Here is a 26,950-nt window from a genome sequence, read left to right on the forward strand (position 1 = left end):
AACCTGCCCTCCAGCTTTCTGAGATGCACAGTACGCGGTCTTGCGCATAGTAGCCCTTCTTTGCCGCGGGACATCAGGATTTCTTCTGTCCAACTGTGATGTACTGCCCATTGATCAATCTTTCCCTATCTCTCCCGCCTTTCCATTCTCCTCTGCCTCTGATAACCACCATCGCACAGTGTCCTGAGGACGTTTTATGTAATGGTTTAGTATTAAGCGATTCTCCCAGCCTGCATGGTAGAGGGCATCTGACCCTGGCCGGGCCCTGGAATAGCATCGAGTAACTCATGTTCCAATTAAAGTGAGGTGCAGGGTTGAGCAATTATCCAGTTAATCTGGCATTTATCCAGATGATTGGCTCCCAAATTAGAAAACCATTAAGGCTAAACTCAGAGTTATTTCAGAGGGACTTTCACAAGTGCTCATCTGCGTCGGAGTCTGATTTCTCAGCTGCCTCGTTGAGCCAGATTACAAAATAATCAAATGGGCTGAGTGTGATCAGCATCTAATGAGAGGACAAATGCTTTTCTTCCCCAAATGTAGTCATTGAGGCAGAACCTTTACTTAAATCATCAGGAAGAGGTGAGCTAGGTGCTTGGATCTTAAATTCCCTTACCGGTAGAATGAGGAATGCCCTATGCAAATCTAAAAGTGTTTGTAGCTCTACAGAAAGTTTTTGCTGTGGTTAACGATTATTCGTACCCCAAACCTGAATTGCACATAGCTGCAGAATCACCAGTATATCCCATTTCTATAATTCTCAAATTCTGCTGTAGATTGTATTCTTCTGGGGAAATTTTTAATATTCTGATTCCGTACCATATTCCATTGTCAACTAATCCCATCTCTAAGCCTGGGACCCAGGGATTAGTCCTTAGAAGTGTCCCACATGTGGCTCCAATGAACGGCACTATTTGGGAACTACGGATGTATTGAATCAGATCAGAAGGTCATTGAATTTGCCTAAAGGATCAATTCTTAAACTTGACCATGCATCAGATCACCTACAGAACACGCTAAGACAGATTGCTGAGTCCTCTCCGAGGATTTCTGTGATGGTCATTCTGAGATGAGACCTCAGAATTTGCATTTCAAATAGATTGCCAGGTGATACTAGCCCAAGTGCTAGTCCAAGAGAACCACTCTCCTAAAATAGGAAATCTGTTCTGTCCAGAATGTTCTTGTAAACTTGAACATACTCTACCTACTGAAAATTCTTATGAGGATCCAAACTCTGAGCCAGAAGTCCCCCCCATATGAGGGAAATATCAGGAATCAAAATGGCGGCATGGCTCCATGCACCATTTCACCAAGTCAGGAACTAGCAATGGGCACATGGGGTGGCTTTATAGACTACCACATGAGGATTATGCTGAGGTATTATGTGGTGTGGCTCTGGTCACTTAAGCCAGTGGGGGACATGGGAAACAGATAAATCAGTATTATGATAATTAGTTTCCCCCCAAAAATGCCATGAGTTACAAGTTTAAATAGTAACTCAGAAACACAGCCAAGGCATCTCTGAGTATTGATGGGCGCACAGTGTCCTATAACCAAACTCTTTGTGAAGGTATTCTCCATCTTGAAATTCATAATCCTTTACATGAAGAGATTTCCAGTAAATTACTCCTAAAATGTAGAACCCTGCTCTCAAGAGCAGAAAAATTCCGCTCTTTGAGCACACAACCTTTATCAGGCAATAAGAAATGTGCTCTCCCCACCTCCTCACCATATTGCCCTGTAGCTATTTTTCCTTCCAGAAATACAGGGTTAATTTAATTCTGTTGTATGAATGCTAGAAAGATTGTTTCCTGCCTTTCCTCTATTTGACTTCTACCATATTTTAAGTGTATTTATTTCTTTACATCTTTCACTATTATCCACCTCAAGTATCTTTAAATTAGTGAATAAATTAAATGAAATGAAGTAATTATTTTTTCCCCTCTACCTCCCTCTGGCAGCAAATTAATTACATTTTGGTAGTCTGTCCTAGGGGTGTATGAGAATTGACATTCAGGAAGATTTATAAGCAAATGTCAGCAAGACTGCAGACTGGGAAGCCCCAGACCCTCTTTCCTCAGTGGAGATACTGACTTCACCACAATCCACACACCTTTGTGAGACCAATTAGGAGATTTCTGCATTGTAGTCAAGGATAAATCCAAGCACCTCAAGGCACAGAGGAAAATGATGGCACTTAATTCTACAGCACCTCCTTCCTCCCCAAAATAACATCAGGAGAATACTCCCAACTCCTGACTTTTCCCTCGGAGAGAAAGTGAAGAATGGCAAGTGCATTCAACATTGTGACTTGGAGGGGGCTGGGACTGTCAAAGAGAGTGGTTTCTTTCTGTACCTAAATCTAAGTGTTAACAGAAACATCAGGTAGGAAGGACACTGAGAAAAAAAAAAAAAAAAAAACGCTATTGCCCCAGCTTGGTTGGCATCAGACTCAGCTAGCTGTACAACACACACTAGGGGGAACTCTGGTGCCACAACTTGCTTACAGCAAGAGAGGACACAATAACTCATAAAGACACTCAAGGGAGCTGCTGAGAAAGAAACAGGCAGACCTCTTCAGGAAATGACACATAAAACCCCAGAGAGGACTCATCCCTAGAAAAGGCTTAAGAAAGTCTCCAGAAACTCTGGCTGGGGCAATTGGTGAAATTCCTCTCTGTAGGAAACCACATCACAAAGACTGGGAGAGCTGTCGGGGTTTTCATATGCCACAGTCCAAACAGAAGACAAGAAATCATACATGGGAAAAAAAATAGCCTTTTCAAAGGAGCCATTGAAATCTCTAGAAATTCTAAAGAAACTGAAACACATTGATGACCCAAGAATTTACATGAGTGATCATTTGGAGGCTGAATAAATTTTTCTTAACAAAGCAAAGATAACAAAATTAAATCAGGAAATTGATGCATGGGCAGAAGGAGAGTACCAGCAGATGCAGAAGATGAAGAACCTCTGCTGAGCCTGAAAGTCTGGTGCTGAAGAATACAATAACTGAATTGAAAAATCCACTCGAGGGTTCAATAGCCAGCAGAAGAAATAATCAGCAAAATTAAAGATGAACGAACATTAGAAATTATTGAGGCAGAGGAACAGAAAAGGAAGGAAAGAAGGGAGGGAGGGAGGAAGAAAGTAAAGTGAGTGAAGCCTACAGGACTTATGGTACAACATCTAGTAGGACAATATACGTATTATGTAATTCACAGAAGGAAAAGAGAAACAAAAGAGGCAAAGAGCCTGTTGGAATAAATAATGGCCGAAATTTTCCTCAAATACCAGGGGGAAATTAATTTACAGATTTAAGAAGTTCAACTGCCATTGATGTGACTCCAAAGAGGTATACACTGAAACACGCTATAATCATACTATCAAAATTCAGAGACAACTGATATGTGAATGCTAACAGTAAGTGGAGAGAGGGAAGAATACAGATTCATCTGTTAGACAAAGGAGAATGAAGGGAAGGGAGGGGAACAGGAATAGGAAACACAGTAGAATGAATCGGACATGACTTTCCTGTGTTCGTATATGAATACACAACCAGTGTAACGACACATCATGTACAACCACAAGAATGGCATCCTAATTAGAATAAGTTATACTCTATGTGTATATAATATGTCAAAATACACTCTACTGTCATGTATCTCTAAAAGCAACAAAGTGAAAAAATAAATAAATTCAGAGACAATAGAGACTATTTGAGACAGCGAGAAAAAAGGAGATTGAAGTAATAATTAAAACCTTTCAAACAAACAGACAAACAAACCCAGGACCAGATGCTTCACTGGAGAATTCTACCAAATATTTAAAGAAGAACTAACACCTGTTTTCCTCTGCCCTGTCATATAATTGAAGAAGAGAGAATACATCTAGCCTATAAGGTCAGCACAGTCTGCATTAACCTGTTACCATGGCCAGAAGATGACACTAGAAAACTACAGATCAGTATCCCTGAGGAATATTGATGTAAAAGTCCTCATCAAAACTCTTCAGTTCCATTCAGCAAACTGAGGTCAATAGAACAGCTAAAGGATTATCTATCATACCCAAGTGGAATTTATACCTGGAATGCAAAGATGGTTCAATATATGAAAAAATCAATGTTACATATCACATTAATGGAATAAAGAGTAAAAATAAAAAAACAACCAAATGATTATCTCAATTGATGAAGAGGAAAAGTATTCAACAAACTTAAGCACCAAAACACTAAGGAAACTGAGAATAGAAGGAAGGTGCTCAACATCATGAATACCATATGGGAAAAACTCATAGCAAGCATCACATTCAATAATGAAAATTGAAAGCTGCTCTACTCAGATTAGGAAAAAGGAAAGGATGCCCATTCTTACCATGACTGTTTGACCAGTACTGGAAATGCTAGACCAAGCAATTAGACGAGAAAAGGAAATGTCCTTAAAACTGGAGAGGGAATATGGTGAAATTAACTACAAACAAGATCATGCAGATGACAAGGTCTTACATGTAGAAAACTCTAAAGTATCTATAACCAAACTCTTCAATGAACAAGTGGTTTCAGAAAAGCAGCAGGATACACCCTAAAACAAGGGGCATTTCTGTACTTTAACAATAACCAACCCAAAAAGGAATGTGCTGAAACTGTGCTGGTCACAATAGCATCCAAAATAATAAAACTGAGGAATAAGCTTAATTATGAAACCAAAGAGGGCTGGGGTTGTGGCTCAGCGGTAGGGTGCCCACCTATAACGTGTGAGGCACCAGGTTCGATCCTCAGCACTATCTATAAATAATTAAAATGAAATCACTGTGTCCATTTACAACTAAAAAATATATTTTTAAAAAAGAAAAGAAAAGAAAATCTTGAACACTGAGAACTCCATCATGTTGCAAAAAAAAATAAAAAGACATGCTACAAATGGAAAGGCATCCCTTGTCTGTGGATTGGAAGACCCAATGTTATTAAAGTGCCCATTCTGTCTCTAATCATCTACCGATTGAATGCAATTTCTATGAAAATCCCAAGGCCATTTTGTTTTTCAGAAATATACATAGACACATGGCTGGATAGATGATAGATATACAGATAGATAGATAAGAATCTCCAGGGGCTCACAAATAACCACACAACATTGAAGAAAACACAAAGTTGGAAGCCTCCCATTTCCTGATTCCAAAACACCCAACATAGCATCAGAGATTAAGACTGTGTACTACGGGCATTAAGACAGCTGTGTAGACAGAGAAACTAAAGTCAGAGCCCAGAAAGAAGTAAATGGTTTAGATTTGAGGTTTCCCCAAAAGTTCATATGTGAGGCGATGCAAGAATTTTCAGAGGCACAATGATTAGATTATGAGAGTGACACCGTGACATGAAGCTGATTAAAACAGCATATGTGGTCAAACATTGTTTATCAGGGGTGCCAAAACTACTCCTGGTGCAAAATCAGTCTCTTCAACAAACGGTGTTAGGGAACGTGGATCGTCGCATGCAAAAGAGTGAACCCTTTACCTTGTACTGCACACAAAGAAAAGATGCAACATAGGTGAGACACCTAAAGAAAAGACCCCAAACTATACATTTCTAAGGAAAAAAAAATATAGCTTCAAGATATTGAACCCGTCAATCATTGTTTAGACATGACACCAAAAGCACAGGCTACAAAAGCCTAAAATAGATACATGGAACTACATCAGACTTAGGAACTTCTGTGCAAGTTAGCAAGCAATCAGCAGAGGGAAAACATAGTCCGTGGGATGGGACCATGTATTTTTGAGCTATATGTCTGGTAAGGGGTTCAGGTTCAGGGTAGGCCAAGAACTATATAATTCAACAACAAGAGAAAACAACCCAATTAAAAGCAAACAGGGGACTTGCAGGGGTGTTTCTCCAAATAAAATATATAAAGGGTCAACAAACCTAGGAAAAGACGCTCCACCTCACTAATAGATAGGGAAATGCAGATCAAAATCATGATGAGATTTCACCCCATTCATTCTAGGTTGGTGCTATTAAAAACACACACACACATGCACACTAGCAAATACTTGTAAGGATATGGGGCGAATTGGAAGCCTTTTAATCTGCAGAAATAGCTCAGTTGGAAGGGCATTAGACTGAATCAGGTGGAGCCCTTGTGCACTGTTGGTGGATCGTCAAGATTGATGCTGCTGTGGAAAGCAACGTAACACCTCCTCTGACAATTTAAAATAATTACCATATGGTCCCCCTTCTTGGTGTATATCCAAAATAATTGAAAACAACATCCTGAACAGCTAGTTTACACAACGATGTTCATTGTAGCACTGTTCCCAATAACCAAGAGATCGAAGCAGCTTAAATGTCCATAGACAGATGAATGGGTAAAATGTGGCGGAATATTACTCAGGCTTAAAAAGGAGATCCCATCATGTGCTACAACGTGAAGGAGCGTTGAGGACACAGTGCTAAGTGAAATAAGCCAGTCACAGAGAAGCAAATGCTACATGATGCCACTTAGTGAGGCACCATGTAAAAAATAATAACAAAGTAATCAGACGTGAGGCCAGAGATTCTGTGTCTTTAATGAGATCCTAGGTGACACCAGTATTTCTTCTCCAGGGGGAGTCACATTTGCAGTAGCAAAATTTTTTAAGTGTCAAAAAATCCTGGGTCTCTCCCATGTTAGGAGTTCAGGAGTATGTTCAACTAACGAGCTTCTCCAGGTGGATCTTATGAGCAGTTAAATTAAGGAAGTTGATCTCTGTCCCCTTGGTTGTTTCGATACCCAAGAGCACCACAGAAAAGCGAGAATTGGAAAAAGCTCTGTCGGTCACCAGAGCCAGTTTTCACCAGAACCCAAGCATTGACGGCCACAAACACTCCGATCTCTTTTCTTTTCCAACATGGGAAAACCGTAGCTTCTCTGGGCTCCTAATGAATTTCATGCTTTTAATCAAATCTTTTGATCCTGGTTGAAAATCAACATGAAGGCAAAAATATGTGCTGTCTTTGTCTGCACAATATGTATCTGGCTCCTTATTGAAGGATCCTGATGGGCAAGAGATTGCTGAGACGTAACTACAGCGCCTCTGCGTTGCAGTATGTTCTGGCAAGGATACGTGTGTAGGGCAGAGCACGAATTAGCTGAAGCTCTAAACTGCTGTGATCCCTTGATACACAACTTGGAGGCAGCAGATTCTTTGAACAACATAAAGTCACCAAAGAAGTGAAAAGAAATTGAAGTTCTTATCTTCTCAACACTGGGCCCAGGGTTGGGAGCACCTAGAGATGATAAAAGTTGACCATGATACATTGGTGTGGAGTAAGGCCCAAGTCGAGGCCAAGCTAAATATCCAGGGCCTGTTTGGCTCCGTTTCCTTCCCCTAAATGTGTGCGTTCGGGACAGTGGTGGCAACAGCAATGGCTCAATTCAGCGTCCAACGACTTCATGTTGGTAAATTGTAAATCAGCCCTGATGGGACTGTTGACACCACAGAAACTGGCAAGCTCTACAAACCAATTTTTGTTTTCTTGTTTTGTTTAGGGAACCCGTTATTAAACATCTACCCGTTCAGATCGTTTCCAAGCATAAATAGCCCAGATGCTAAATCTCGGGAGATGGTGCTTCAATAGGCTGAGGTCCAACTTCAGAGAGGATCCAGGGTCCTCTGCACGGACCAGGAATTTCAAGAAGCCCGTTCCCACCCTGCTGGTGGGGAAGAAAGGGACGAGGTACCCAAGCAAACAATCACGGGAACGTTATTTCCTGTTTTAAACAGAATCCCTGAGTTCTCTCCTGTAGGAACATACAACAGTTCGACAAACATTAATTAAATATCTACTTTGTGTGAAGTAGGTATCTGTGCTAGGTCCATGCAGATGACACTTTTGCCAACTTGGAGAAACTAATGGTCTAATAAGAGCAAGAGTGACCATTTATTAACCACTGGTTTTTAGGATTCTTACTGCCAGGCTGTCTCCTGTTCATTCAGCAAAAACTGCTATCACATAACAAAGTGACTCGTAATCCGATAGGACACTGCAGTCCTACACACTTCTTGCCTGACTAAGGACATGGATTTGTATAAGGGATCAGGACACTGTGCCCGATACAGTGAGATGTCGCTAATGTGGATTGATGGAAGAAGGTCAATGCAATTATTACAGATTTTTTTTTTGAAATGCATATTCTCTTTATATAGATAGGATAGGTCAAGGGCGGCTTGCAAGGGTTTAGAAGCTAAAGCCCTCCTTAAAGTATTATAAGAATGCTTTTTCACTAGCATGTCCACTATTGTATGGTGGTTTAAAATAGCTTTGAGGTGTTTTTTCCTGGAATCAGAAAGTTTCTACCATGTTTACATGATTCGTTTTTTTTTTTGGCTTTCTGAATCTTTCATGAAAATGAAAGGGCTATGCATGATCCTACTTGGCAGAGAAGGCATGGAGAGATGGTGAGATGGTATCTGTGCTCTAAAGAGCAGTTATTATAGAGCCGAAAATGCCAAAATTAAGAGGTAGTTCATATTCACAATAGGATATATTTCTCAGCCATTAAAAGGTACTGTGGACACACTCAACAACTTGGACATATCCTAAGAGCATCATGCTTACTGGGGGGAAAAAAATCCCGTAAGTCACCTATTATATGATTCCATTTATGTACATAATATTCTTCAAAATAACAGCGGTGCAGAGATGCAGAGATTCATCGTTTCCAGGGATCCGGGGTGATAGACAGGAAATGCCAGGTGTGGCTTTTAAGCACTAGGAAGATCTTTGTTACAAACTCTTCCTGGTGCTTATTGAAATCGACATATATGATTAAATAACACGGAACTACAAACACCCTTCATACCAGTGGTCAGTTGCCTTAGCTGGACATTGTGCCCTACTTACTTAAGATGCAATCATTGGGGTCCTGTGATTGCATCTTAACTGGGTGAAGGACAGACAGAACCTCTCCGTATTCTTCTTTATCAATCCATAATTATTTCAAAACACAAAATCTTCTTTTTTTCCAAACAACTCTTTTCCAGCACGGATATCCTCTGTGGCTGGTGATGGAAGGATAGCGTAGTAATGGAAATCATGGGCAAGAAAGGTTAAAAAGTACTCATGAAACATCACGCTAAGTTCTTTACATATGCAACATAGATTCTTTAATTCACTCCCCCAAACAACCTCATGACTGCAATTATTGTTTCTTTCTGTAAATGATGTTTTTCTCACCCAAAGGGAGTAGGGTTCCGTAAATGCAAGAGCTGTCATGATAGTTAAGGGTTATTAGGGTCTCAGGAAATGGGGCATTCACTGAATTTTAGAGTATGGGTTTTGGGGACATTAAGAAGGGACACATCATGCTCACAGTGAAATGAAAAAAATCATCATGTTCAGAACTTTCCTGGGTGTCTCCTTATGATTCTTGATGAGGGAGAAGAGATTTTTTGAATTCATCGCCCTGCAATGGTGGACCCAGAGAGAAGACATTTTTTCATTGCAGCGTGCTTTCAAGATCGCTCCCCAGGAAGCCAGGAGGGGTTTGGGCTTTTATAATCTGAGAGTGACATTCTCTTCTCAATGGTGGAAAATCTGAACGGATGCATTCACTCCAGGCTGGGTTTTATGGAACGATGAGGTAATGGTTAAAGAAAAATGAGCCAAGATTCAAATCATGTGAAATTCTGAACTTCCAAAGGGCTGGCCTGAAGAGTCTCCACCAACTGGCAATGCTCCCAGAATGTTTCTGGGGACCAACTGTGATAGAGCAGGCATGACTTAATTGTCTTTTCCTTTTCAATAGCACAGAAAAACATGATCCTCGTGCATGCCTCAAATACAGCTGCCACTGGGCATCTAGTTAAAGAGTCAACATTCCACTCTGTCCCTTGGGAGGGGACACCGATGGAGGCACAGGCTGAACTAGTTTTTCCCACTTGCATTTCCCATGGACGAGAGGTCACTTGGCATGACTGGTCCCCATCCCGAGGGAGAGGTGCCCTCTGGGAGTTCACCTGAGAAAAATCTGCCCTTTCAATTTAGCAGATGAAGATCCCCTCGTATTTGAGCTGCTCTCAAACTCTCAGATGGTCATCTTTTAATCAAAAAAATAAGCAACGTGGTTTTGGCTCCACGGGGAAAGCACAAATAACCGGGGAGGGAGCAGACTTCGTGGATCCGCTGTGCCTTTTTGTTTGGCAGCAGAGTCAGGCATCGGATGGGCTCACTTTCTGGATCGGAAATGGCCACCAATGACCGGAAGGAGGTCTGCGTTGATATAGGTCACACACTGGAATGTGACTTAGCCATTGAAGACTTCAATGGGACGTGAGCATTCGGGGAAAAGGTTGCAAAAATTAGAAATTTGTTTTTACTGGGCAAGGACAGAGGGTCCAGAGTTTGGCAACCCTTGCTTATCTCTTCCTCCAGGGTCATTGAGAAAGGACATATTGGGAACAGATCCATGCTTTTCCTTTTCCTAGAGATTGACTTGTTAGTGGGCGATGTTTGCTTCCTTCCCAGGGGTTGCCTTGTCACTGGGAAAGGAGGTATTGGGAAAGGATCGATGTTACCAATGTTTTATCCTCTTCCTCCCTCCCTCTTCCCAGGCCACAGCGTTTAGGAGGTTGTCATTTCTGTATCCTTCACATTGGACCTTTTTGTTTTTTCTTTTTCTGATCCCTTAGGAATTTACTGACGTATTTCTCACATTCCCTATGCAAGGGAGCCAGGGGTAGGTTCTAATAGTGCACCGCTGGGAATCTTACCAATAACTCCTTAAATGACATCTCTGTGAACATCAAACTTCTCAGGCCCATTTCACTTTTCCTTCAAGTACCTCCTGGATCCAGGTTGAGGGATCAGAGTAAATATAGGGCACCAGGAAGAAAAAAGCATCAGCCTCCAAGCTGGGCAGCCATCTGAGGTGAAAAATGAGGTCACAAAATGGCGGAATGTAAGGAAGCCCATGAAGGTCAAATATTCAGAACCTGAGGACGCTCCAGTGATTTTACCCTAGAATGGTGACAGCTGGTAGATTTGCAGGGTTAGATAATACCAGGAGCCAGGTCATCAAATGGAGTAACCAAAAGGAAATGATTTAATGTCCAATTCCATTTTTTATTGGTGGAAGATGTTCAAGTCAGTCTTATCTCTGGGATATCCAAAAGTTAATATGTGCATAAATAATATATTTAAAATACCTTTGAAACTTCGAAGGTGTTTGTTTTCTGCCTTCTGTGTGTCTCGGTTTGTTATTTCAAATCCTGCAGAAGCAATATATATAGTTTTTTTTTTTTGACAAATACACCCATACATCGTGCACAGTTTGATTTATATAAACTCATTCCAAATGCAACAGCAGAATTCCTCCTGAACAGATGAAAAATATCTGCCTAGAGTGATAAAAATATGTGTGCAGAAAGATAGAGTTGTAAGGAGGGATTTTTTTATATGAGAAAGATTTGTAACTGTATTTCAAAAAATACACTTTTAAAAAAAACTTCTAGAAGACCTGATTTTTTTTTCCAACATTTTTATGTCACTTCTGATGTTTACCTAAGCCGAGAAGTCTTTTCGGAAACACTTTTCTGTGACATTGTTTAGTTTATTTAGGATTCGTAAGTGGTGAATAATGTCAACATAGCATAAATGCTGGATTTATTTACAAGTATTTAGTAAATACTTAGTATTTAGTAAATATTTAACTAAGGGTTATTTACACAACCCACTAACAAATCAATATAGCTATCTAAGCAAGAAAAAAAATCTTTCATTGCACATGAATTCTGTTTACCCCACAGCAATCTTCTGCTTGTCAATTTGGCCATATAGATAATGAATTTGTTTATTTTTATGATACTGGGGATCGAACCTAGGGACTTTATCACTGAGCCACATCCCCAGCCTTTTTTTGAAACAGGGTCTCACTAAATTGCATAGGGCCTCACTAAATTGCTGAGGCCAGCCTCAAACTTGTGATCCTCCTGCCTCAGCCTCCTGAGTTGCTGGGATTACAGGTGTGCGCCACCATCCCCGGCTGACCACATGCTTCAATATTGTTGTTCCTATTGCATAGTTCTTCATCTGTCTGTGATTTGCACTTATTTCCTAGCTTAACAATCTCCACTCTTCCTCTTTCTTTCCTCCATCAATCTTTATTCACATGCACTCTATATTTTTGCAGTATTTGTTAGGAATGTAACTTGTCTTCTTAATCATGCTTTGTATTTAATCATACTTAATATTTATTCAGATGGTTATTCTTTTGTTGTTGTTTTTGTTACGTAAATAATCACATCTGCCCTGACTCTTTTTTCGTAGACCCTATTATTTTTATTTTGTGATTTTGCAGACCATGAGGAATGCACTATTGCTGTATAGCAGAAGCATCTCTACTTGCACTCTGCTTGTTAATGGCCTTTATCCCTGTAGAATTGGTCTCTGAGTTTTGAACTCATCTCATGAATCAGAGGCACCTTGGTTGAGAAATCAGTTGCCTACTGGATTCATTTATTTAATGGCACCTTCACATCGTAATACCAGGCTCCTGGGTATCTGGGTAAATCCACTGTCCAGCTGCACAAAAGCACTTAATGAAAATGTAGCTTCTTCCAGTGAAGCTCGTTTTTATTCTTTTTTGAATCGCCAGCTTATGATACAGGTACGTTGAAGACACTGGCTCACATTTCCCACTCATATACATACATACAGGCTCACTCCCATTTTTCCTTTAATTAATCATTGGTTTGAACTTAAATGTTTACCTTCAAGGTGTCTTAAAAATCTTGAATTTCATCAGATCAACTGCAGGGAGGCAAAAAAAATACAAATAAGGTAAATTATGAAATTTAAATAAGATAAATCTGCCCACTGATTTCAAAATCCCTCCTCACCCACGAAGTCAATTGACTCAGAAGAAAATAGAGGTTTTTCAGAAGGCATCTTTTGTTTTATTTTTTTTACAGTGAGGATACCGATGTCTATCTTTTGTCTTAGGAAGGCGTAATTTTTTTTCTTTAATATTATTTCCCTGTGACTTTATAACCGGTACCAACATGAGGGAATTTTTCAGAACACTCGTTGTAAGCCTGCAATACAGTTTTCTAAATGTCTGTGATCCAAGACTATTTTAGTGTCAGTTTTCTCATGGCCATGACCAAAAAACCTGACAAGAACAATTGTAGAGGAGAAGTTTACTTGGCATTCACAGTTCCGGAAGTCTCTGTCTACACAGCCAGCCAGCTCCATGCTCTGGGCCCCAGAGAGGCAGAACATCATGGTGGAAGGGTGTGGTGGAGGAAAGTGGCTCCGCATGGGCCCACCGGGGAGCAGAGAGTTCTGCTCACCAGGGACAAAATATATACCACAAAGTCATGCCTTCAGGGACCCATCTCCTCCAGCCACCCTCTACCTCCTGCAGTTACCACCGAGTTAATCCATATCAGTGGATTAATGCATTGATCAGGTTAAGGCTCTCATAACCCCAACACTTCTTAATTTTCTTGCATGGTCTCACACGTGGGCTTTGGGGGGACACCATACATCCAAGCCATAACGAAGACCAAGCTGTAATTTCCCCTAAATAGAACAAGTATTGCATAAAGCTGAACAGAGCCCTGGGTTGTAAGAAGTGCCTAGAGGGTGGCCATACAGATAATTCAGCACATTTTCTTTATATACACAGAGTGTAAGGGGACAGAGCGCAGGTAGTGACTGTATCAGAGAGGCCATGTTCCAGCTCACACATCAAGAAAAAAACAAATCCGGATTTTTTCTTGTTTTGTTTCTATCCCTTTTGCTTCTGTGAAATCTTTAAATTCTTGTTCTCTTGAATATGGGATCCATAGTGAGTATGTTACTGGGAATTGGACCCAGGAGTGCCTTACCACTGAGCCACATCCGCAGCCCTTTTTATGTCTTATTTTGAGACAGGGTCTCACGAAGTTGCTGAGGCTGGCCTCAAACTTGAGATAGTCTTGCCTCAGCCTCCTGAGGGTCTGGGATTGCAAGTGCATGCCACCACTTCCAGCTAGAATACATTTAAAAAAAAAAAAAAGAATACTCAATAGAGTAATAAGAACATTTTATATCAGGGAATATACCAGACCCATCAAGCTGTATTCATATAACTGCTGCATTTTAGCATATAGAAACTACAGCTTTTATTTTAATAAACGCATCAAAACGTAGGGTGCTCCTCCCTTTAGGACAAATTCAGCTTCCTGCCTTTGATGGACAAAGGAACAATAATTGCATCAGAGAAAGAAAAAGACCCCAGATTAATCTTGGTGCATTTTTTTTTCCCCTTGCAAAAGAATTCATTGTTTTATTCTCTATTTTGTCTTCCAGCGGCAGGTCCGGATTTCTCAAGAACACTCTTGAAGAGAGTCACTCTTGTCAAAGTGGGAGGGGAAGTGGTCATTGAGTGCAAGCCCAAAGCATCTCCAAAGCCTGTCTACACCTGGAAAAAGGGGAAGGACCTATTAAGAGAAAATGAAAGGTACTCTCTTGAAACGTTTGGAGCCTTTGGTTAACCTGTAGGAATCTCTTGTCTGCTCGTAAGAAGTGTGTGTGTGTGGGGGGTATTTATTAGCTTTACTCCGGGGCCAAATGTTAATCAAAAGGCTGATGCTGTATAAGGGAGGAGGTAGATTCTTGGTTTCCTCCTTGATATCGGTCCTGCGTAGAACCCTCTCTGCAGAAAGAGAATGCACCATTCCCTGTGGAAACTTCCGGAGCTGCCTGAAGGTAAGCTTAATGTTAGCCCAAGATCTCGTTTATGGATTTGCCCACTCTCTCGGCACCTGCTACTTCCTTTGAACAGAAGTCGAATATGACAAAGAAGTTCAATTTTTCTTTGTTATGGCAATCTTTCCAATATTTAGCAATCTTTCAAATATTTAGCAATCTTTCCAATATTTATCTATGTCTCATTAGTTTCCTTTTTTGAATTTATAAACATCTCTCATTCCAACCTTGACTTCTTATTATTTCAATGGAATCTTTTTTGAGACAACAGGTTTTCTTCTAATACCTAAACACGTCACACTTGCATTTTCTACGATCCATGGGCTGCATGTAGAAAGCATGTTGTTTATGTCCTTTAACGGATGTGAGTTACTTGGAGTCTGACAGTCGTATCCATTGGCACACATTTCCAAGGCTTTTTCTCGGCTGTCAAGAAAAAGCCTATAACGTATCCTAGACCTTTGTCTGTAATTTATGCAATTTGTTAGAAAAATGCTAATTATGCAGGAGTCTGTTTGTCACCTATAAGACAGGATTTACCAGCTGTATACATAATGATTTTAATTGGTGCTGAAGGTCAAGTACTCAAGGATGCAATAAGGATGCCTATCAAAATGTGTGTGTGTCTACCCTTTACACCTGTACACCTTTGAATTTGCATATACAAATTAGATCATGGCGCTGATGAGGTTGTCCTGTTTAATGATTTTTATAAACAAACCCGGTATGGAATATATGTGGTGAATCCACACCCATGTTAAATGCATAAGATGCGTCCCTTTCTGATTCCTGGTATATCAAGAAACCAGCATAGGGCTGGGGACAGAGCCCAGTTGGTAGAGTGCCTGCCGTGCATGCACAAGGCCCTGGGTTCAATCCTCAGCACCACAAAGGAGGAGGAGGAGGAGGAGGAGGAGGAGGAGGAGGAAGCAGCATAGTTCACTGAATATTGATATTCAAATTTGAAGCCTAACCTGCTTACTGACAGCAAAATTTCATATTTTGCAAACTTAACCAGCACATTCATTTCTATTTCATCTCATTTTTTTCCCCAAAATGTGGGCCTGGGAGGTTACTTTTCTTCTATATTTTGAACATTGAAATATAACTTGTGTGTACCATATGCATGACTTAGAATAAGGCTATAGTTTTTGAATTTTTAATTTTAGGATGGCTTAAGGACACCATAGTAAGAAAATAGCGGTACAGGCAGTAAGTATGTCACAAACCCTGGATGAATGACGTTCATAGGATAGATCCATCAGGAGGGCCTAAGCTGTGTGGCTGCTAGATCGGCCCACAGTGGCCTCACACAAGGAAAGGTCAGAGGTCTGCTGACAGCTGCTGTCCCAGAGAGACACACCTGGTGGAGCAACACCCCCAGGAACATCTCCATTGCAGAAGGAAAAGGGCCTCCTATCCTCGGCTCTTAGAGTCTGCCTCCAAAGGCATCGCTTCAACACTTCACTTACACTTCACTTACACTGCGTTGGCCAAAACAGGTCACGTGGCCATACAACACGGAAGAAAACTGCAATCTTGCTATGTGCCTAGAAGGAAAAAGACAACCTAGTATCTTCTTTATTTGTTCTAATTAGCTGTCTGTGACAGTAGAATCCACATTGACACATCAGACCTAAATGGAGTATAACTTCTCATTCTTCTGGTTGTATGTGATGTAGACTTAGAACAGTCCTGTATCATGCACATAGGGTAATAATGTCCAATTATTACCTTGATTTCAATAATGTCCCCTGCCTTCAATCCCCTCTGCCTAATCCAAAGTAACTATTCTTCCTTAGCACCCACCCCCTCTTATTGTGAATTAGCATCTGCATCTCAGAGAAAACATTCGACCTTTGGTTTTTTTGAGGGTTGGCTTATTTTGTTTAGCATGATATTCTCCAGCTCCATCCATTTACCAGCAAATGCCATCATTTCATTCTTCTTTTAGGCTGAGTAATATTCCACTGTGTATATATTACCTGATTTTCTTTATCCATTTATCTGTTGAAGGGCACCAAGGTTGGTTCCATCGCTTAGCTACTGTGAATTGAGTTCCTATAAACATTGATGTGGCTATGTTACTGTAGTACGCTGATTTTAAGTCCTTTGGATACAAACAGGAGTGGGATAATGGGATCAAATGGTGGTTTCATTTCAGGTTTTCTGAGGAATCTCCATACTGCTTTCCAGAGTGGCTGCACCACTTTGCAGTCCCACCAGCAATGTATGAGTGTGCCTTTTCCCCCACGTCCTCACCGACATTCACTGTTGCTTGTATTCTTGACAGTTGCCATTCTGACTGGAGTGAGATGAAATCGTAGAGTAGTTTTGATTTGCATTTCTCTGAATGCGAGAGATGTTGCACACTGTTTCATATATTTGACAACCTACCATCTTGAACAGGGTTGTTGGCTGCTTACCACTGCTGTAGCTTAACCATCGACACAAAGCCTGATTGAACTACCCTTGGGGAAGTAGAGTATGGGTATCAAGAATCCTATGGGAGAAATGAATTTAGATATTCCCACCACTTGACTCCTCCCAAGCTGTTCTCTATTCAGTTTTTGTTGTTGATACTCTTGATTTGATTAACGGGGTTCAAATATGCTTCAACATTTACTTGACACTAAAAATATATTTAAACTTGAGGATACTCCCCTGTCATTACCCAATTCCTGCTACTTGTCATCTCCACCTCCAATGTCACCGGGTTAGTCCCAAAATGTCAATATTAGCGCTGCTTTCTCCACGTGGCTGCTGTCTTCTCACGGCTCTGCTCTGCTCCTCTGCCGCACTTAGAGTGTATTAACCAAAGAGACCCAACTGGGTAATGGAAATGCTTTCAAAAACTGGCCAGGGTGGGACCTTAAAAGGAAATGGCACAGACTTTAGTGAGTGTCCCATCAAGGAAGACACCTGCCACTCAGCCATACAGAGAGGCCAGTCTGGAGATTTTCCATCTTATTTTTCCAGAGAAGCTCGATGTCAGAACTTTCTTTGAAGTTCTAATTTTTTAAAAAAATAAAGAAATTGATTTGTTTGAGTATTTAAGGTAAATAGACTACGGACTAGGCATAATGTGGACTTGATCTCTGGATCAAGTTCACTCTTAGAAAGACATAAGCACGCTCAAACATTTCACAGTTTCCAAAAAGAGTAAAAAGAAAGGATTTTGCCCTTGTTTCCTCGGGAGTAGAGAAGGAATTCTGCTATTTTTCTGCCATTTTTTTTATACAGAAGAAAGAAAATTAAGTGGATGAGTCAATGAAAACCATCACATTAAATCATACACCACTGATTATTTTAGTCAGCTTTTTATCATCGCAGTGACCAAAAAGAATCTGACAAGAGCAATTAGAGGAGGAAAAGTTGCTTTGGCTCTGATTTTAGAGGCCTAGATTGACAGATGGCTGACTCTGTAGCTCTGGACCCAAGGTAAGGCCGGACATCATGGTGGAAGGGCGTTGGTGGAGGCCGGTGCTCAGGACACAGTGACCAGGAGAAAGAGAGTTCTGCACACCAGGAACAGAATGTAAATCCCAAAGACACACTCACACACCCAGTGACCTGGCTCCTCCAACCACACCCTACCTGCCTGCAGTTGCACTCAATTAATCCACATCAAGTGGATTAATGTGCTGATGAGGTGAAGGCTCTCATGACCCAATCATCTCCCCCTCCATACTTTCTTGGGTTGTCTCTCCCATGAGCTTTTGGAGGACGCCTCATATCTGACCCATGACACTGATTTAGACATGAACAGTTTAAGAGAAGATTGACACCGTAGTCCAAGACCAAAGGCACCCAGGGTTGAGTAATAGCTACTAATGCACTACCTGGTTAGCCTAAATGCTTTTTTGATGATATAAAAATCTTAAATCAAAAGCACTGGTATAGCCCTGAGAAATAAAACCTTTTAATCAAGCATCTCTTTTTGTAATATTGTCCCTTGATTCTGTTTTGAAAGACTCGGCCAAACTCTACCTATAAATTGATCATTATTTCCAATGGTAACTCATTGTTCACAAATGAATTTGCACTAAAAGTATTAGAAGCAACATTTTAAAAACTCAGAAGTGTTTTTTTGTTTGTTTGTTTTTTGTTTTTTTATCCCATGATGATTCTGTAGTTAGCTCAGTGGATATAGACTCAGAAACGCTGATTTAATGTTAACCTGTTAAATTTTTTTAAATATATGTGTTTTTTTATGTTCCTGATGTGATTTTCTCTTTGTTTAGAACTTCAACACATATTCCCGATGGCATTATCTGTAGTAAGCCAAGCATGTTTTAAAAATATTTTTAACCGTAGATGGACACACAATATCTTTATTTATGTATGTATCTATTTATTCATTCATTTATTTATTCATTCATTAATTTATTCATTCATTTATTTATTTTTATGTGGTGCTGAGGATCAAACCCAGGGCCTCACACGTGCTAGGCAAGTGCTCTACCTCTGAGCCACAACCCCAGCCCCTAAGCCAAATATCCTAATCAAAGATGAAAAATTCGAACAATTTTCAGAGCTTTGTGTAGGGTAGGGAGCACATCCATATCCATACAACACTTCTTGTTTTCCTGGGCTTTTACCCCGGGATCAGCATGTAAGCAATATCAGACATGGGAACAGGAAGCCCCTGTCACCGAGCCCAGGTATTTTAGTTCTCAGGACAGATGTCTAGTCACCGTGAAAACAGTTCACATTATTTGGATGGAGCAAGCGCTTAAGTCTCCTAACTGAAAAAACGTTGATGATTCTATTTACTTTTCGTCTTTTAGACAGAAGGCCCTTGAGGCAAATAAGACTGGAGTTTCAGCTATATGGAAAGCATCCAAATACAGAAATCGCAGAAGAATTAATAAGAACCTAGAATCCTAGAATTGTTGAGTGGAATTATGAACAACGAGGAAGACCTCAACTCTAAACTGGCTTTGGTGTGAATCCTGGGGATTCCCGGGCTCACTTATCTGCACAGGCCTGGGATGGGCTCCTCCTATAGGTGTGCCAGGGCTCAAGGGCTCACACAGCACCCCGCCCGCGCTGGCCCTCTGTATTTCCCAAGGAATTGCAACAGTTCCAGAGGAGATTTTCTTTTTCTTTGTTGTTTTTAGATATCCATGACAGTAGGTTGTATTTGGACATATTACACATGCATGGAGTGCAACCCATTGTGATTTTGATCCCATTTTTGTGGTTGAACGTGCTGTGGAGTTACACCGGTCGTGTATCTATATAAGAACATTACCACCCCTCTTTCTTCCCTTCATTCCCCGTTTTCTAATCCAATGAACTTCTGTTCTTCCCCCTCCCTTGTTATAAGTTAACATTCATGTATCAGAGAGAACTTTTGGCCTTTGGTTTTTCGGGACTGGCTTATTTCACTTAGCATGATATTCTCCAGTTCCATCCATCTACCTGCAAATGCCATGATTTCATTCTTCTTTAAGGCTGAGTAATATTCCATTGTGTATATATACCATATTTTCTTTATCCATTCATTTGTTGAAGGGCACCTAGGTTGGTTCCATAGCTTGGCTATTGTGAATTGAGCTGCTATAAACATTGATGTGGCTGTGTCCCTGTAGTACATATTACAGAGGAGTGGGATAGCTGGGTCAAATGGTAGTTCCATCCCAAGTTTTCTGAGGAATCTCCTTTCTGCTTTCCAGAGTGGTTGCACCAATTTGCAGTCCCACCAGCAATGTATGAGAGTACCCTTTTCCCCACATCCTCGCCAGCATTTGTTGTTACTTGTATTCTTGATAATTTCCATTCGGACTGGAGTGAGATGAAATCTCAGTGTCGTTTTGATCTGCATTTCTCTCATTATCAGAGATGTTGAACATTTTTTCATTTATTTGTTGACCATTCCTCTTTCTTCTTCTGTGAAGGGCCTGTTCCGTTCCTTTGCCCGTTTATTGATTGGGTTATATATGTTTCTGGTGTTCAATAGTTTTTGTGAGTTCTTGGTATTCCCTGGAGATTAATGCTCTATCTGAGGTGCAGGTGGGAAAGATTTTCTCCTGTTCAGAAGAGACTTTCAGAGCACTGACATGCTTTGATCGGTGTCCCTCTCTAGACCACCCATCTTCAGGGGGCGTCTAGTTATCCAAGCACTGATTACGCAGAGGTAGGTCCTCCCATGCTCATCCTTGAGGGAGTGAACGGGGCAGAGGTTTTCCAAGAGAAGTCCAGGTGCTGTTACCAGAGGAGACAAGGCTCCCAGTGCTAAGTTCCGACCGATCCCATTTTCGTTCCAGGACTGGGATTCACACAGTGGATGGCTTTCATCCTCCCTTGGTTATTTCCAGTGACGTGGACCCTACTCATTGCTAGATGATGGTATTCCATTCAACTTACACTGATCTTTGGTTTTGCTTTCTGGCGTTAACCAACAAACCTAACCCCTTCCCTTTCTATATTTGTTAGCAGTCGCCCCAGCTCCAAAGACTAACTTCCCCATCCCCCAAGAAGAGCTGTCCAATGGTGAGCCCTGCTGGCTCACATGATCCTTCCCCACCAATCAGACTAGCCCTGCTGGCTCACCTGATCTTTCCCCACCAATCAGACTAGCCCTGCTGGCTCACCTGATCCTTACCCACCAATCAGACTAGCCCTGCTGGCTCACCTGATCCTTACCCACCAATCAGACTAGCCCTGCTGGCTCACGTGATCCTTACCCACCAATCAAAAAGCACCCCATGCCAACTGTCAAACCGCCCCCAGCTCTATAAATATGCAGAGCCCTTCCTCAATAAACGGGCATTTTCTCCGACAGCAAGCCTTGATGGTTCTTTCAATATAAATCTATGCTCAAGTCCTCTTTTAATTCTTTTGCAAACCTGGATGTTCTGTGGGCTCCTGATATCCTTATTCTGATATTGTCTGATGTCTTCTCATTGTTCAGATCATGTTTATTTCAATGTCTTTCTCCCTTGTCCCCAAGAATGAAAGCAGTATTCATAAGGGAATAAATAATGTCATTCATCCACACGGAAAAGGATGGTCATCATTATTGTCCTATGGTACCTATAAAGAAGAAAAAAATCACCTTCAGTGCCCTTAGATGAGCAAGGCTGGCAAGTATATGATGTCATAGAAGAACTACCTCCCCACCATGGTTAGTTAAAAAAATATCAGCCTTGGTGCTTGGAGGGGTACATTTAGGTGTCTAGAAAATTGATTCCAGGGAAATATTTTACTTTCTACGGAAGCCAAAAGAATGAGTGAAATGTAACTCTAGTTAACAGTGAATGAATATTCCCTTATTCTTCCTCGTGCCTGGGAATTTCTCTCCTCCCTTTCAGAGGTTAGACTAATACCTCATGTCAGGCGAAGGGATGATAACTAGGTCTAGATATGCCACTGAACGTCTCAGAAGAGAATCTCAAATCGACAGCCTGCAGGTCACAGGCGAGGTCTCAGAAGAGCAGCCCAAGTGTTGTGTCACATCGGCCAAGTCCACTTCCATTCCAAAAGCCAAGCGTTCCTTGGGGACTTACCACCTGCTAACCCTGTGCTTGGCCCTGGGGAGAGAGAGGAAAAGAAGACATAAACGGGGACCGCAGGATGTTCGCAGACTACCACCAGCATCCAGTGGCAAAAGAACAACAGAAAAGCCCCCATAATCCTGAGGGATGTGTTATAAAGATGAGATACGGAGCAGGAACCTTTAAAAGATGCAGGGCAGCGGAGGCCTTGGGTTTGATGTCTTGAGAGTCTGAACTTGAGCCTGAAGACCCCCGAGAGAATTGGAGGATGGTACCCCAGGGACGACACAGCCGCGTGCATGCTGTGGGGAGATGGCTTCGTCTGCAGCACTGAGCAGGAATGACAGCGGGGTGCAGAGGTTGGGGGTGCAGAGAGGCCACCCGCAGGCAGGAGTCCTCCGGGAGAGCAATCCTAAGGAGTTGAGGGACAGCCACCTCCTGATCGTGAAGTGGAGGGACAGACACACACGGGCTATGAAAGGCTATAAGGGACATGGGAAGGAGGTGGACTGAAAAATAGAGAGAAACCGAAAATGAATCATGGTGATCCAACGTCACCAGCTGATTGATGGCGGTGTCATTTGCCACCATCATGAATATCAAAAGAACTAGTTGGGGGGCCAGGGTTGTGGCTCAGTGGCTGAGCACTGGCCTAGCACATGCGAGGCGCTGGGTTCGATCCTCAGCACCACATAAAAATAAATACATGAAATAAAGGCATTGTGTGTCCCTCTACAACTAAATATATATTATATATATATAAAATATATATATATGTATTATATTTTAAATATATATGTAATATACATTATAATATAATTATATCATTATGTGTAATATTATATAATATAGTCGTCTATTATATAACATATAAATAAAATATATATGTATTCATATATGTTAATTAACATATTAACGTATATGTTAATATATGTTAATCGGCATATTAACATATATGTTAATATATGTTAATATATTAGGGGGGAATCAGAAGGTTAATATTAACATGTTGAATTCCAGTGCCTGCAAGTAGCCATGTCACTTTAGTGAGAGGCCATTCTCGGGTCACTATGCTAGGGAAGCCTTTCCCCACTCCCTGATCTGAACAGGTAAATCTCCCCACCTGTCTCCCTGCTTTCTGGATTCTGGGCTACTTCCCACCATCTCACACCGCTGTCTGTCTTCCCCACCGTCCACTCAATCAGAACGTCAGTACTGAGGACAGAAGCTGGGCACCTATATGCAGATGTGCCTGTGCGGATTGGGGGTAGCCAGTGGAAATTTAGTATCTTACCGTCGTAGCTGTGCGAATTCTGAAATGGGTCTCATTGGGCCGAAGCCCGGGCCTCAGTAGGATCCTAGTGTTTCTACAGGCCGTAGTGGGGGGTCTGTTTCCAGCTTCTGCAGGTTGGCCTTTCCCCCGTCTTCCAAGCTCACAAAGGCAAACTGTCCTCCCCCGGAAGGACTCTGACCCCGTTTTCTGCCCTCCCCTTCCATCTTGAAGGACCATGGTGACCATGGTGTGCTTTGCTGCATTCTGCAACATTTGGCGTCTGCCTGGGATACAGTAAGTGCTCAGTAAATGCATGTCCAGCAGGAAATTCACACATGCTGCTCCGAGTCAAGGGGTAGAGACACAGCTAGACTCCGTCAGTAGCTAAGAAGTCAGGGAACCGGCTCGGTGGTGCACGCCTGTCCTCCCAGCAGCTCAGGAGGCTGGGGCAGGAGGATCGTGAGTTCAAAGCCAGCCTCAGCAAAAGCGAGGCCCTAAGCAACTCAGTGAGGCCCTGTCTCCAAATAAAATACAAAATAGGGCTGGGGAGGTGGCTCAGTGGTTGAGTGTTCCTGAGTTCAATCCCTGGCACCTCCAAAAAAAAAAAAGACATTATCAAGTAGACAGGTTCATCCAGAGAGTCTTGTAGAACGAGGACATCTGTGGGTCAAAGAAGGGTGCCCAGGTGCCCAGACGGACACACAGTTTTAGTCTGGCAGGGCCTGCATGGTCCCATCTAGGTCTCTGGGAAAATATTCAACCCACCCAGGAGTAAGATTTCCCTTTTCTGTGTCTTACCTGGAGACGTGGACATCTGCCCCTGAGGGGAAATTAGACCCTGGCCTTCACGGGCCTCTCTTCCCAAAGGCATCTGGAAGGATGTGGGAGTCCATGTAAGACCTGGTAGGAAATCCCAACCCAGGGCCTCAGGCGCCATGTTGGTGTGAAACCCAGGTCTTGGAGGCCTGCACGGTGGGAGGTAGAGCAGTACCTGTGACGGCAGGTATTGGCCCCGAAGGCCTGCGGTGTCCTGCCGTGGAAGGGAAGCTCAGTGCCTGAGGCGTTGTGTTTCTCTTCCGGAGACAGATTGTCTCTGTGTGTGCGCTTAATGAGAAACCTGCCCTCCGGATATCTCTTACAGTTTCTGCAGAGCTGTACAGTGCTGTTATTAGGAATTCTGCCCTGGGGAACAATTATGTCACTGCAATAATTAGAGGCAGTTCATCTCCATAATAATGGAAATCCTGCCTCGGAGGCAAAACTACCGGTGAAAACAACCCAAGCAAGCGTCATTGCTCCAGTTAGAATCCGTGGCCCTGCGTAGTGGTGGCACTCCGTCACTTTAATTCTGCACGTGCAGTTATGGAGATGAGAGTGTCTCCCACGCTCCACATCCAGACCTTGAACTCTCTCCCATTATCTGAGCTTGTGTCTCCTAGAGCCCTGGATCCCATCATTAGGGTTTTAAGCTCCCCTAAAATGCAAATTGCCAGAGTTTAGGGAGATTCGTTTTAAAAGACGTTTCCATGATACATTCTGGGGGTGACTCCCGTCCCCCGGAAGATGCCGTGAGCTCACCCCTAGCCAAGGGCCTTCCGAGCTGAGCATAGTACATCAGGTTCTGTTATGGTCGGGGGTGAATGCGATGAGCAGGTTCAGGCAGTGACCAGCTGAGACTGGCCGGTCCTCTTGTTCTGTCCCTGTGCCCTACCTAGTCTCATACCTCAGGACTTATCTATGGAACCCACATAGGATTCCAAGGGAAGGCTCAATTTGAGGCAGCTTCTTTGTGGCTGTGACTAAAAGACCTGACCAGCACAATTGTAGAGGAGGAAAAGTTTATTTGGGGGCTCACGGTGTCAGAGGTCTCAGTCCATAGACAGCAAGCTCCATTCCTCAGGGCTCCAGGTGAGGCAGGACATCATGGCGGAAGGGTGTGGCAGAGGGAAGCGGCTCACATGGAAACCAGGAGGCAGAGAGAGACTCCACTCTCCAGATACAAATAGATACCCCCAAAGCCGTGTCCCCAATGCCCACCTCCTCCAGCCACACCCACCGCTTCAGTGACCACTCAGTGAATCCCCATCAGGGGGTTAAATCACTGATTGGGTAAAGAGTCACACAACCCAGTCATTTCTCCTCTGAACCTTCTTGCAATGTCTCCCATGTGAGCTTTTGGGGGGCACCTCACCTCTGCACCATAACACTAGCACACACGAGGCCCTAAGTTTAGTCCTCAGCCTTGGGGAAAAAAAAGCCAAATCCTACCTCCCCTCCAAAAAAGATGGCTTCGGTGGAATTCTGACCTGGACCCAGGAATCTGGATTTTTTAAAGTTTCCCAGATGACTCTAATGCACGGCCAGGTATGACAGGTGGCTTCCTGTGGACCTCCCCTGACCCACAGGACTCTGCCCACTTTCCGACTTCACTCAAGGTCGTTCTTAGCTCCTGGGACTTGGGGTCTTTCTTTGCCCTCTTCACTGACCTTGTTCTCTGCTACCACAGGACATCCCTCCTGTCCTCTCTGTCCGCGATGACTCTTCTCCAGGGCTTGACTCACGCTCCAACACCCCCCCCAGGCCAAATCCAGCCCCCTCTGTGTTCCTGTAGCTCGGGAGGGAGCTGAACGTGGTCTGAAATCTTCAACAGCAGGCAATCCCAAAAAAAGCAGCGCTTTGCGACACATGGAGGTGGTCTGAAGGTCAGGTTTCAGTGTCCGCAAGTCAAGGTTGAAGGGATAGAGTCCCACGCACTCCTGGGCGAATCGTCTGCGGCTGTTTTCACCCCAGAAGAGCTGGGGGGACTCCTGGCACCCGAGGCCCCCAGCTCACGACGCCTGAAACCGTGGATTACTACATCGTCACCTCCTCTGGGCCCATCGAATGCCCAGGAAGGGGAAGCCTGAATGATTTCCCTCTTCCTCTTCAGAACGGGAATCCCAACGTTTGCCAGGGAGGGGAGCTTCTTTTCACGCCCTCAAAACCTGGAACTCTCTGGGGGTCATCGAGGCCATAGGGGAGTTCTGGGATCAAGCCGGGTCCAAGACTTGGTAGCGTGGCATCCGATGGAAGGAAGAGAAGAAGAATCCTCCGTAGGGAGACGCTACAGGCTCCTGGAGGTATTGTTCACGTGACCCGCGATGTCGGTGGATATGAGATAGTAGTGACCGTGACGCGGGGTCAGCTCAGCTGCCAGAATCTCAGGAATCTCCAGCCGTTAAGTGAAGACGAGCCTCTGACACCCCTTGGCCCCTGCTGTCTTCGTGAAGGAATGGGTGGCCTTGGGGGTCCCTGGGGGGGTTCGGGTGATTTCTTCCCTTGGCTCTCGTCATGTTTCTTGGTCGCCTTGTGACCATCGCAACCCGTGGAGCCTCTGCTTTATGGTTCTCAAGGGTTGGGGGAAGGACAAGGAGGGATGATGGTCTGACTTCGGACCTAGAACCA

The 26,950-nt window shown here is 42.8% G+C and overlaps 1 protein-coding gene across 5 annotated transcripts in view; it reads left to right on the forward strand.

Annotated features, from left to right (window-relative positions):
- LOC107150034 (contactin-4) overlaps nt 1-26,950 on the forward strand; it is an 874,282-nt gene that overhangs the window by 738,099 nt on the left and 109,233 nt on the right. For all 5 annotated transcript variants that reach the window (XM_048787029.1, XM_048787028.1, XM_048787027.1 and 2 more), the window contains one exon: nt 14,333-14,483. In XM_048787029.1, the coding sequence (XP_048642986.1) occupies nt 14,333-14,483 (151 nt within the window). The remainder of the gene's footprint in view (nt 1-14,332; nt 14,484-26,950) is intronic.

The sequence above is a fragment of the Marmota marmota genome, unplaced genomic scaffold (assembly GCF_001458135.2).
Source record: "Marmota marmota marmota unplaced genomic scaffold, marMar, whole genome shotgun sequence".
NCBI classification, from domain to species: Eukaryota; Metazoa; Chordata; class Mammalia; order Rodentia; family Sciuridae; genus Marmota; species Marmota marmota.